Here is a 14,357-nt window from a genome sequence, read left to right on the forward strand (position 1 = left end):
ATTGTTTTATGAAATATATTTCTTTTATTTTTGAACAAAAATGATATTTTTAATGCATATTCTGTAAGAATACTTATTTTTTGTGTATATGTATTATGGTGGTAAAATTAATTCTAAAATTTCATTAGATTGATCTGTCTATGTAATCAGGTATTAGAATTTATAGTTTTACTGATTAAATTTATTATGCATAAGATATCATCTCTCAAATTTAAATTCATCCTTAAAATTATAATTGATTCACTTTGTCTTCTAAAATTTACAATAATAACTTATGTTAACTTTTGAGATGATTTTTGTGAATGGTGTATTAATTTTATATGTTAATTTGGTAAGATTTGAATTTCTCACTTAAATTTTATGTGATTAAGAATTATTATTAGATTTCTTAGAAATTTTATTGACTTTCTAACATTCTCATGAAGATAATAATAATAAGTTCAATTTAAAAATTTTGTAGTTCTAAAAACAATAATCAAACTTCCAGAGCTCTAATAAATTTTAAGAGTTAACGAGATTAACTCAAAGATTAACGTGAGTTGTCATTATAAATTTTAGGATTCAATTTAAGTATATTGAATTTTAAGGATCAAATTAAATCTGACTTTAAATTTCAAAAGTTAAATTAAATATTAATTCATATTTTGTGTAATTTAATAAGATTTATATTCAACATAATTAAATTAACTTAAGTACTCAGAGAGAATGAGAGAAGGAGAGAGCGGGAGAGAGCGTTTGAGGGTGAAACACGGTGAAGAAGATGGCCATGCCATCGAAAGAGATAAGGGGGAGAGTGTGGGAGGGTTTGCATCAGGTGTGAAGGAGGGATCAAGTAAGGGCGACCTTAGTTCCAGGGTGACTTCCAAGATTTCGTTCCGTGACAAGGTTATTGGTTCTACGGTAGCCACAGGGATAAATCGGGTTGAAGCTCTAGATGAGGATTCCATGGCAGTGGTCACTGGAAAACAAGGAGATCCTATGCCTCCAAGAGTTTGCTTCTCCGAAGAGGCTAGGAACATCCTTTCTGAACCATACAAGGAAGCAATTGTGATTAAGGTTCTTGGAAAAAACCTTAGTTACACGGCCATGTTTCACAAATTGAAAGGGGTATGGAGGATCACCGGTGGATATGAAATCTTGGATGTGGGTTTTGGGTACTTCCTCGTTAAATTTGATCGCATGGACGATCGAGAGAAGGTTTTACTAGGGGGGCCATGGATGATCTTCGGTCACTATATTGCGGTCAAGCCATGGACACCGGATTTTAAACCTTGTGAGGACACTTTCGGGGAGACTATGGTTTGGATTCGAATCTCTGGTTTGAGCATATGGTACTATCAGGATAAAGCCATGATGAGAATCGCTTCTGCTGTGGGAAAACCAGTCAAGGTGGATCTGGCTACTAAGTTGGCGGAAAGGGGAAAATTTGCTCGGGCTTGCGTGCAAATTAATCTTGGTTTGCCGGTGGTCCGGAGTGTGATTGTCGATGAGTTTGAATATAAGGTGGAGTATGAATGCTTACACCTTATTTGTGACAAGTGCAATTGTTTCGGGCATCCAGCAACTGACTGCAGAATGACCCCAATAGATTCGGAAAGGGTGGATCGAAAGGAAACATCAGTGACCGAGACGGCGGCCCGGGTGGTGCAGCCACAGGAAGCTTCAAAAGAGAAAATTTTTGAATTTGGATGCAATCCCAAAGAGTCAGTGATAGTTGCAGAAATTGGGGAGGAATTAGATGATACGTTGCATGGGAAGGAAGTGGGGTCCCAACATTTGGAAAATGAGGCTGGCTGGACCAAAGTCAGCGGCAAAAGGAGAGAAAAATTGAGTCAATCAAACAAAGCCCAACAAACATCTAAAGATAAAATGCCGGTGCGCTCAAATCAGAAATTGGACCAGAACCGTGACTTTGGACTACGTATGAGAGGAGCCGAATCAGGGGTGAAGACCGGGTCGGTTAGCGGATCTAAGGCACGCATGGCATCTTCCAAACAGCAAGGGGTGAAGGGCAAATCTGTCTCCGTTGCGGTGCCGACTTTCACTGCCATTATCAAAAACGGACACAAGAGGTTGCGCCCTTCTTCTTTGCAGAATTCGCCGTCGACTCCGGACTGCCTTGGCGACACCAGCAAGCAGCAAATCGGCAAATTGGAAGGGTTGTCAGTGGAGGGACACAGACAGACTGGGCAACAACCGGACAAGGACAAGCAAGGCTCAGGGGGATATGATGGTGGATCTTCATCATCTCGTTAGGGACTTCAGCTGAGGTTGGTCCTTTTTACAATACAAATTGTTTTATGGATTATTTAGATTTAAGCTTTCTATTTTGGAATATTAGAGGTGCCTCTAATAAATTGGCCCGGGTTCATAGTAAGGAGTTAGCGAATAAATTTCATCCTACTTTTTTCATTCTGTTTGAAACCCATATTGCTTTCGAGAGGATGAAATCTTTTTGGAATAATCTAGGTTACCAGGATGTTGGTATTGTTGAGGCTAATGGTCATAGTGGGGGTATCTGGGTTCTATGTTCTAATTCAAATATTTCTGTGAGAGTATTGGATGTAGTTGATCAATGTATCAGTTTTGAAATCACTATGGGCAATACATCTAGTTACTGCAGTGCGGTGTATGCTAATCCGCATATACATCGGCGTAAAGAACTGTGGGGTGACTTGACAAGGATTGCTAATATGATCCATGGACCTTGGATTGTGTTAGGGGACTTTAATGATGTTTTGTTGCATAGTGAAGTTAGAGGGGGGCAATTTAGACTTGCCAGAGCAGAACAATTTGCGGAAACATTGGAGGATTGTGGGCTGTTTGATATGGGGGCTATTGGGAGAAGATTCACTTGGTACAGGAAGGTGAAAGGTGGGGTGCAGGTGGCCAAGAAGCTTGATAGAGCAGTCATCAACCAGGACTGGCGACTAATGTTTCCAGAGGCTTATACTGAGGTGCTGGCGCGCCTTCACTCTGATCATTGCCCATTATTCACTAGGTGCAAGATGGCAAAGAGGGCTACCAAGGGCCATCGTCCGTTCAGATTCCAGGCTGCGTGGATGACTCATCCTCTTTTTAGGAATGTTGTTGATACAGCTTGGAATAGAGGAGCTCCGGATGTAGTTAAATGTTTGTTGGAGGTTCAAAAAGATGCAACTAGCTTCAATAAAAAGGTTTTTGGCAATATTTTTGTTAAGAAAAGGGAGTTGGAGAGGCTTTTGAATGACGTTCAGATTACTCTGGAAAGTCGAGAGGATCAACAGCTTAGGATCAAAGAGCAAGTTTTGCATCAGGAACTGAATGCTGTCCTTCTTCAAGAAGAGTTGTTGTGGTATCAAAAATCTAGAGAACAATGGGTGAGATGTGGAGACAGAAATACAAAATTTTTTCATCTGCAGACAGTTATCAGGAGAAAGAGGAACAAAATTCATGGGTTATTTTTGGAGGATGGGTCTTGGACCACGGAGACTACGACTCTAGAACTGGCGGCAAATTCTTTCTTTCAAAAGCTCTTTTCTACAAGGGAGGATATTGACCTGGACGCCATGGGGCCTTTTCCTTGCCCGTCTCTTAGTACTGAGGCTTGTCAAAAGTTAGTGGAACCGGTGACGTCTGAAGAGGTTAAAAGAGCTGTGATGACAATGAGTTCATTTAAAGCCCCAGGGCCAGATGGATTTCAAGCAATTTTCTACAAAGAGTTCTGGGACTCTCTTAGCAACGATGTGTGTAGACTGGTCAAGCGAGCCTTTGAGGGTGAGCCATTGAATGCGGCTATTTTCGATACTCTCATTGTTCTAATTCCTAAAGTGGAAGTTCCCTCTTCCTTACGGGAGTTTCGGCCTATTAGCTTATGTAATGTAATTTATAAAATTGTCACAAAGGTTCTAGTTAACAGGTTCAGACCTTTCCTGTCGGAGATCATTGGTCCTTTGCAAGGAGGGTTCATTCCAGGAAGAGGAACCACAGAGAATATTATCATTGCTCAAGAGATTATGCACTTCATGAGGAACACCAAGTCTCGAAAAGGGACCATGGCATTCAAGATTGATTTGGAAAAAGCTTATGACAGGGTAGACTGGCGTTTTCTGGAAGCTACTTTGGTCCGGTTTGGGTTTCCAAAGGCTACCATTAATCTTATATTGAATTGTGTGATTTCCTCTTCGTTGGCAGTTTTGTGGAATGGGAACAGGCTCCAAAATTTCAATCCGAAGAGAGGGTTGAGGCAAGGAGATCCTATGTCTCCTTATCTATTTGTACTCTGTATGGAAATGCTTGCCTGCTTTATCTCTCATAGAGTTTCCCAAGGTTTGTGGAACCCAGTTGCGGTTTCTAGGAATGGACCACGACTCTCTCATTTGATGTTTGCAGATGATCTTTTGCTTTTCTGTAAGGCATCAAAAGCTCAAGTAATAGAGGTCATGCATTGTTTGGACTTGTTTTCTAGAGCGTCAGGTTTAAAGGTAAATCTTCATAAGTCAAAGGCCCAGTGTTCCAAGAGGGTGTCGGAGAGGAGAAAAGAGGTTCTCTCAGGGGTCTCTAACATCCGGTTCTGCAATGATTTGGGTAAATACCTGGGAATTAACATCGGTCATGCCAGAGCTTCCAGGAAGACGGCTCAGGAGATTATTGAAAAAATTTCGAGAAAGCTCTCCAGTTGGAAAGGACGCCTACTGAATAAGGCAGGGAGGCTTTGTCTTGTTAAATCGGTTATGGCCTCTATCCCAGTTTATGAAATGCAAATTTCTCTTCTCCCGAAGTATGCATGTAATAAAATTGATTCCTTGATGAGACAATTCTTGTGGAAAGGCCAAGCGACTGGAAAAGGACTGCCTCTGGTCAGGTGGGAGGTCGCCATAACTCCTAAAAAGGCAGGAGGATTGGGTATTAGGGATACTTCCTGTGCTAACATGGCGCTTCTGGGAAAGTTGGTATGGGATTGTCTAAATAATAGTGAGAAGTTATGGGTGCAGGTTCTGAAGCATAAATATCTCAGGAATCAATCTGGTATGAACGGAAACAGTAGAAATTCTTCATCGGCTACCTGGAAGAACATTGTTAGTGCCTATGAGCATCTCAAGGAAGGGCTTCATTGGAATATTGGAGATGTCCACAAATCAGTTTGGTATGATGAGTGGACTCCTTTTGGTAAGCTTTGCAACCTTGTTCCTTATGTACATATTTCTGAATCAGATTTCATGGTGGCTGACTTGTGGAAAGGGGTGTCTTGGGAGGTTGATAGTCTTACCACGCCTATTCCGCATGAGATTAAGCAGTTTATTTATGGTCTGAGATATCCTAGTTTGACTGAGTTGGAGCCACAGTGGGAGTGGTGGCCTGCAGCAACAAAAAAGTATAGTGCAAGGGAGGGTTACAGATGGTTATTAAAGAAAACATTAAATTGGAATGCCAACAGTAATTGGAACTGGTTGTGGAACACAAACATTCCAGAGAAGTTCAAATTTACTATGTGGCTTAGCTTACATGATGCTCTACCAACTGAGACCTTTCGATTCAAGCGGCATTTAGCTTCTTCAGATATGTGTAAGAGATGTAACAAGGCGCAGGAGACAATGGAGCATTGCCTTAGAGACTGTGAACGATCAAAGGCAATCTGGTATATGTTGGATCCTAGTATCCTGGACTCGACGACTGGTACTGCTCTTGAAGAGTGGTTTCGGAAGGCCTTGGCTAACAATGAGGCGTCCTTTGGTGCAGGGCTTTGGTGGGTATGGAGACATAGGTGCAATGACATATTCAACACTGACAACCCTTGGACAGACCATAAGGTTGTTGCCTTGGCCAGAATTACCGCCAAGGACTTACAGGCTTACAGGAATCGAAGCAATGCCTTTAGGTCTCTCCGAAATTGCCTGTGTTGGGAACCACCGGTAGGCAATAGTTTTAAAGTTAATTGTGATGCAAGCTTGTATATGGATTCAAATTTAGCGGGATTTGGGTGTATTATTAGAGATTCTAAGGGAGATTGGATCTCGGGCTGCTCTGGAAGCATTCCCCCTTGGTCTATAATCAGATGTGAATTATTTGCTGCTTGGAGGGGGCTGGTTTTAGCTTGGGATTGCGGTTTGAGGGATATTATATGTGAAACAGATTGCCTTGACATTCTGCCCATCATGCATGAGCTTACAAGTGGGTATCCATCTGAAGTAACAGATTTGGTTCACAAGATTCAGGAGCTTTTATCTCGTCCTTGGCTTGTTCACGTTGAATGGGTGTCCCGAGAAGCAAATAGAGCTGCGGATTGGATGGCTAAATATGGTGCCAAGAGTAACTCTAATCATGTTATTTGGTCTGAGCCTAGTGTTGATCTCCAACGAATCATCCGCTCGGATTTAGAATAGTTTTTGCTTTGTTTCTTTCCTTGTTTAGTCACCAAAAAAAATTAACTTAAGCTGATTTATTTAATGGTTAATTTATTAGTTTATTTAAATAACTCATTTTTAAAGTGACATATTAGTCCTTAATCTGACTTTGGTAACTAGTTGTGTAATCAGATCTTCTCTTGAAATTTTGGTTATTTACGAAATTTGATCGTATTTGTGAATTAAGTTTAATTATATTGCTGATAAAAATTAGTTACATTAATGGTTTACAAATGAGATTTGATTATAAACATGAATATAATCAAGTAAAACACTAGCTAGTCATTTTCCCTAATATACTCGAGTATGAGGGCACATGCAATTGTGAAGAAGGTGTTTGGAGCCGCCACCAAGTGGTCCAAACTGCTTTCACTCCTGCTGCCGCCGCCACTGCGCCCACCGACACTACCAATGTTGCCGGCTGAGCTCATAGAGCTAATCCTATTGAGGCTTCCAGCCAGGTCCCTTCTGAAATTCAAGAGAGTTTGCAAGTCATGGAAAACCCTAATCTCCAGCTCCGACTTCACCAAGAACCAAGTTCAACTTTCAATAATGGCGGAACCAGCCATTTCCGAAATACACTTGGTCTATTCCAACTTTCTCCGACACAGCGAACCCAAAATTGGATTTATCCCCATTCAATCTCTGTTGGAGAACCTTTCTTTCGGTACCGAAGTGGTTTACTTCCCCATGGACGATTGCGTGAAAATTTTGGGCTCCTGCAATGGGTTTCTATGTTTAAATAATCATCCAAGAAACACTGATTTCAAAGTGAGGTTGTTGAATCCTTGCACTGGATTGGCGTCAGAATGGTTGACACCTTTCGCGTCAGACTATAACCAACAGAGACCTCCTATCACCAATTTTGGGTTTGGCTATGATCATGTCAATGACAAGTTCAAGATTCTCGCGGTTGTTAAGAGTTCTACCAGAATATACACCGCTTGAACGGGATGGAACATTTGTGACTGGCACCGGAACACTTAATTGGGTAGCTACTAAAATCGCATCCTTTATTACCTATCCTGTCCATCAAACTACGATAGTAGTTCTTTCTTTCAACTTTGGAAACGAGAGCTATGGTCAAATAGCATTGCCTAACGTTGATGAAGGCGGCATGATTCATTACGAGCCTGTGTTGCTAACACTAAGGAATTCTCTGTGCGTTTGTCATGGATACAAGAATTCGGTGTGGGATTTGTGGATGATGAAGGAGTATGGAAATGAAGATTCTTGGACTAGAATGTTGGTGAGCTCACATGATGAGGAGATTATTCATCATTATGCTCTTGGTAATAGTATAAGACCATTGCACATGATGGAAAATGATCTGCTTCTTGTTTTGGTAAGACCTCCTGCGTATCGTAAATATTCACAATTAGCTGTGTATAATCCTGCAAATAAGGGTGATCGTTTAGGATATCCTGTGATCAACTACTACTCAAGTGATGACATGCCAAAGTATAGCGGATGCTTCTCTGTTTATCGTGAAAGTTTGGTTTCTCCATCACACTATGGTCTTAAAACTGACCATGTGTGACTTTGGGATGATGATGACGATGACAATTGATCAACCATTGCTTACCCTTCAATAGGTGTTGCTCTTTATGTTCATTGTTAGAAGGTTTAATTAGTCTTTTCAGTTTTACCGAATTTTTAATTAAGTTTTTATATTTTTTTTCTTTCTAGTGGAATCCTTATATCATATTAAATTTTAAAACTAAATCCTTACTATTAAACTATACAGAATATTCAGTTAAGTGTTAGGCATATTCATTTTGTTTAATGGAATATTCAGTTAATTCTAACGTTTTTGTCACGGTAGGAACTTAGTTATAAGAACCTGATTGAAAATTCAATAAAACTATCGGGATCGATGGAATAATTAAACTTCTTAGAATAATATAGACTACATTGTGATTGACTACTCATATGAAGAAGATATTTTTGTGTGAAGAAAATAATTGAGTACAAATTTAGATGTAGTTATTTTTATATAAAGTTGATCGTTAAAAACGGTTAGATAATTTGATATATTTGATTAAATTGTTATTTAATAATACGTGAATTTTTACCTAATAATTAAGAATTATGAGATGATTTAACATGTTTGATTAAATTGTTGGTTGATACAACAAGCGTTTATATATTAATTATCTTCTTTTATGTAAAGATGTTCAAGAGAATATGGAGATGGTGTTAATCGATGATGTAGCACTGTTTCTCATTACTGTCATTACATTGTCATTTTATTTCATGACTCTTTTAGGGTTAAGAGTAGCAGTAGTTTTTAGTTTTTAGTTTTTACTTTTTATTATGTTCACTTATACATCTCTCTTCCTAGTTTTCGTCCTAATAAGTAGGGGTCTGGCCTAGCTTCAAACATTTTAAGAACTAATTTGGTGTAATTTTATTGAGTTTAGGGTTAGATAAGGGTCTCAAAAATAGACCCGGTTATTATTTTGGGTCGGGTCCGAGCCATTATTCGGGTCGCCCGAATTCGGCCCAGTGATCCGATCATTATACACAATTAATATTTTGTGTTATTAGTGATGGATGATGGCTATTCTTATGTAGAATTTAAGTATTATAATATAAACCTTAATATTTTGTGTTATTAGTCATTATAAGACTATAAATTAATGTTTTATGTTTAAAATGTATAATATAACAACCCGAATTTTTAAAACTCTTATCATAAATTATTTATGATCTATTTTATTAGTTTAAACTATTTATTTAGAAATTATTTTAGTAGCTATCATCAAATTGATTTTTTATGACTATTAAGGTTTAAATTGATTAGGAATTATTATATATATAATTTTATTGAATGAGTTAATTTGTATAATTGAAATTAGAATTTCGGTAATTTACAAGTGATGAAAAATATATGATTTATATTGAATAATTATTATTTTGAGCTCAAATTTTCATAAAAGATGATTAATTTGATTATTGTAGTTTTCAAATTTAAAATAATTATTTGAATTTGTTAGTATGTTGATAAATTTTATATATCTCCAAAATAATTTCTGGTATTATAATCAAATTTTAAATTATTATTTTAATGCAAAGATTTTGTAAAATTTTATACTATTAGTATGTATTTTCTTAACCCTAGAATTAGCTACAGACACTCATAACACTCATCTCACCAACACACGCTTATCACTCTCTTCTCTAACATATAAACATGCGTTCTTTTCTCCTCCTCCATCACCATGACTCACTCATAATGACACTTATTTCTTACTCATTCAGCCACGTTCCTTCACTCCTCACTACTCATTCTTGTGAATGACTCCTTCTTATTTGCTGATTCATAACAACAACTCCTAAAAGATAGAAAAACGAAGGAGGGCCGAGAAGAAGGAAAAAAGAGGAGAAGGGAAAGAGGGGGTTGGTGTCGCTGCTGCACATGGTGGGAAAAGAGGGAGACTGCGCTACTATTGCCATCATCGTCGTTGTCAAGAGTGAAAGGAGACGCCATTGGGGCTGCTGCTATTGTGGGTGTCGCCATTTTTAATTACTGCTTCACTCTACCATGACTGAACCCTATCATTCTCTACCCAATAGAGCTTATGGCGCTGCTATGAGAACCACTGCTGGAGAAGACAAGCTACTGCTGCTACCTTGGTTCTGCATCGGAGCTGCTGTTACTGTTACCATCGTAGGCGCGCGATTGGCGTTGCTGCTGTTTCAATTGATGCTACTGCCGCTATTTCGATTGCACTGGGGTGTCGCCGCTGCTGCGAATTCAAAACAAAAGAGGGTTTGTTGGGTTAATTTTGGAGTTCGACTAATTGAGGTAAGGGATTTTATTTTAAAATTAATCGTTTTCAATTTAAGAATGCCCAAAAGTATAGTAGATAATTACAAATATATTAATAATTATAATGTTATTGAGTTTGTATTTTTTTCGCTGTGAATGATTATTTAGTGAATTGTGGGTCTGATAATGTTACTTGAAGTTTTGTGTTGCTATGTGCGGAATTTGTTTGGCCATATTTTGTGATTGAATTAGTTGGTAGCATGAGTCTCTGTATTTGAGATGGGTTTTATTGTAACTAAATATAGCTGATTGATGATGGATTAAATGAACTGTGTGACTAATTATGTGGCTAGACACCATTGAGCAAAGGGTAGAAGTTGGTAAGTTCATCTATGATAGTTTAATTGAGAATGGTGACATAAAAAGAGGATATAATAATTTTGGACAGTTGGGACTGTGTTAAGAATAAGTTGGGACTGTGTTGAGGATAGTAGAAATTTTGATTAGTCAAAAGAAAGTCGGAATTGTGGTTTTAGAAAAATTTTAGGCTTGAATATATAGTTTGGTATGAAAGTTTGTTAAATTACTTAATGCAGAATATTCTGCATAATTGGCAGCAACTCAAAATAAAAATTGGGAGCAATCTAAACATGATTTTCAATCCAAATTATTTTTCTACTAAACCTCAATAAGTCAAGATTTCTCCATAAAAATTTCAGGAAATTTGGCCAAATGGTTTGGCATAATGTATGAACTTAGTTAAACAAAGGTGTGTAAGTTATTCTTAGGACACATTTAAAGTTAAATGGTGATGTGGAAGTACGCCTAGTTTCACGGTAATGCGAATATACTTTTAGCTTCTTGGTGATGCGGAGGTATGCTTAGTTGTAAGGTGAAGCGGAGGCATAATGGAAAGGAAAGAAAGTGGGAATTAAAGAATGGAAAGGATACTTAGAGGAAAAGAAAATGAAAGTAATGAATGAAATAAATAAATGAAAATTGTATGTTAAACGGGTCTTGTGCCAAACTGCTAATGTGAAAGTGCCCACCTAATTGATAGACTGAGATTGCTAATACGGGAATGTTCGCCTAACTGATACACATTAAAATGTTATTATGATGAGGCCTAACTGACACAGGTAACCATGATGCCAAGGTGTCTAACTGACACCGTAAAAGAACCATATTCGGGGTTCGCTCTGGGTAACATCGGGTTGCAGGGAAACAACTGACGCATGAGCTCATGGTCTACGCTAGGAACAGGCATGCATCATAAATTGTTTGCGCACTTGCATTTGATTGTGGTTATTTATTTTATTTTTCTGTGATTGTGTTGTTTGCTTGTGTTGTTTGCCCTGATGACTTTCTTAGTGATGTGATTTAAAGAAAGGACTTTAAACGGCTTTAGATAAGACTTAGGAAAAATTTTAAGGATTTAATAAAGAAAACTATTTTTGGGATATGAGTTAACTATTTGTAGTTTATTTTATATTTTTTTACGGCATTCACTTTTTCTACTGAGAACATGTGAGGACGACGTTCTCACCCCCTACAGATCTTCTGTTTCAGCAACAGGTTCACGAATCCTCGGCGAGGAGCCGCGACTAATCCATAGAGTTTTACATATATATGTAATTGTATTTTCAGTTTTTGGTTTAATCTTAGATTTTATTTTCCCCTCGCCTTTAATATTTTAAAGTGTTGTATTTTTTCAGAGGGGTAGGTTTAAATTTGAGTCTTGCATGAATAATTATTATATATTAATAGTAATTATGTGAGTATATGTTTATCTGATATAGTTGAGTTTGAGGTATATACCAAAATAAAAAAAATTATTTTTCTGAAAAGCTATCGACAAGTTAACGTGTAGTGGCTCAATATTAAATAGTTGATAAAAGAAAAGTAGATTAGTAACGCCTTATCTTTTGTACGATCATGACGTGCTAAAAGTTAGGGTGTTACACATAAGACTTTAGACTAATGGTATAATATTGTGTTATTTGTATTGATTTAAATATTTGGTGTGACTAGACAATATTAATATTGATTATGGTTATGCTTTGATTTTAGAGAAAGGTTAGTTCTTGTTATATTTTTCTAAGTGAATTTTACCATGTCAAATAATGATTGGAGTCTTGGAAATTTGGATATTTTCATATGCTAGCTTACAAGAAGATATCAAGGTAATGTAATGTTAACGGTTCAGTTTTCACCCGGTATAATCGTGGCCCAAAAGTATATAGATTTTATCGGATTTAGAACCGAGTTCAGATCTAATAAATAGACCCGATATATATTTCGGACTGAATCTAAATGTGATTTCATCCTACCCATAAATACCCTACTAACAAGCTAGTTTCTTTTTGAATTTCTGTAGTTCCAAGTCTAGCCAATTATTATTCATTTGTGAATCAATTGATTTATTGATGTAGCCTGTGCATACTTGGTTGGGAATTTACTTGAAAAAGACCTGTTTAAAAAAAGATTTATTTACCTAACACCAAATTAAAATTAATAGTTTTCTATTTGTACAAGTAACTAGTGTTAAATGCACGAATTTATATTTAAATTTAGCATGTTAAATTAAAAATAATATTTTATAATCATAAATATTTTGAGTTTAGTATAATACGATCATTGTCATTATATAATAAATGTACTGAATATGTTGTTTTATCTTTATTCAAATTAAAAAGCAAATAGAAGAGTTTGAAGTCTATAATATTCTTGAACCATAAGGAGGGAGCTAGACATGAAAAAATAACAACATATATAACTGTAATAATAGCATGTCAATTTTACACTAAATTTTATATCAAAAGGTTAATAAAAATTTATCGACAACCTAGTATCTGACTAAATTCATTAAAAAAGTAATTGACATATGATGTTGTGCTCTTGTTACACATTGCATCTCAAATATGAAAACATAGTTATAGATAAATTAGTTATATCTACAATAAATATTTATACAAATGTGTAAATCATAACATGCTATTAAAATGAAAATAATATTATTCTTACCTAAATATTATTAAAAACTTTTTTGAATACGACATTTATTGTTGATGACTTTGGATTGCCGTCTTCGTCTAGAATTAAAACACTGAGGCCACTGCGACTCTTAACTCTTAACAAAGCAACATAAAATTGTTCATGGGTGAACACTGATTTTGGCAAGTAAAGTCCTACATGTGATAATGATTTATCCTGACTCTTATTAATGGTAATTGCAAAGCATACTGTTAATAAAAATTGTCTCTGTTGGAACTTAAATGGCAACCCTAAATCTGAAGGAATCAAGTTTATTTTTGGAATGTACATTTTATCTCCAATATTTCTACCGGTCACTACCGTCGCTCCAATTACGTTGCTACCAAGTTCGTTAACTATTAATCTTATCTCGTTACATAAACTTGAAGTCTGGTCTATGTTTTGCAGTAGCATTACAACGACTCCTGGCTTCAAAGTCAACTTGTGATTGGGTAGTCCCGAATATTTGATGTCATTTAGGAACTCTGGTGTGAACCACTCTTATTGTACATCTTCATTCTCATCAGCTTGACATGTTGTGTCATAACTCATACTCCTTTTCCATCCCTGAAAAGATTGTCAACACAAAATCGTTTACCTTCTCGACACTCTCAAGCGTGGGTGCAAGAATTGTCCTACTCTGAAAATACCTATAATCTGACATGTTTTGTAATAAATTTAGATATGCAAAGTCTACCAAATAAGAGAGAGGGTCATCAGTAGTTATAATCAATAGATCATATGAAATTTTAATTTTTGATTCATCACCAACAACATAACCAATATTTCCATTTCCAACATCAAGTATCCAATTAGCAAATCTATTCATTTCACCTTCATCTTGATTTGAAAAAGACATTAGAAGTCTCATGTTCGTATGCAGTTTCAGAACCTTACAAAACGACCACAGATGGGATAAGTTAATAGCTGATGTCAATATATCGTGTCTACTCCTTTTCGGAATCACCGGAAGTATCTGTCTGAAATCACCTCCTAGAACAACAACTATACCACCAAATGGTTGATGTATCTTATGTTGATTGGTAACTGACATAAGATCCCTGAGCGTCCGATCAAGTGCTTCAAAGCACATTTTATTGAGCATTGGAGCTTCATCCCAAATTATTAAGCTACTTTAGATGAGCAGCTCATCCTTCAAATTAAAC

General features: G+C 36.7%; 1 protein-coding gene across 1 annotated transcript; it reads left to right on the forward strand.

Annotated features, from left to right (window-relative positions):
- The first annotated feature begins 7,272 nt into the window (after window positions 1-7,272).
- Window positions 7,273-7,923, forward strand: LOC112777777 (F-box/kelch-repeat protein At3g06240-like). Its single transcript, XM_025822166.1, has one exon. It carries the CDS (start codon window positions 7,273-7,275, stop codon window positions 7,921-7,923), a length of 651 nt encoding a protein of 216 aa, XP_025677951.1.
- The last annotated feature ends 6,434 nt before the right edge of the window (window positions 7,924-14,357 follow it).

This window comes from Arachis hypogaea, chromosome 19 (genome assembly GCF_003086295.3).
Source record: "Arachis hypogaea cultivar Tifrunner chromosome 19, arahy.Tifrunner.gnm2.J5K5, whole genome shotgun sequence".
Taxonomy (NCBI): Eukaryota; Viridiplantae; Streptophyta; class Magnoliopsida; order Fabales; family Fabaceae; genus Arachis; species Arachis hypogaea.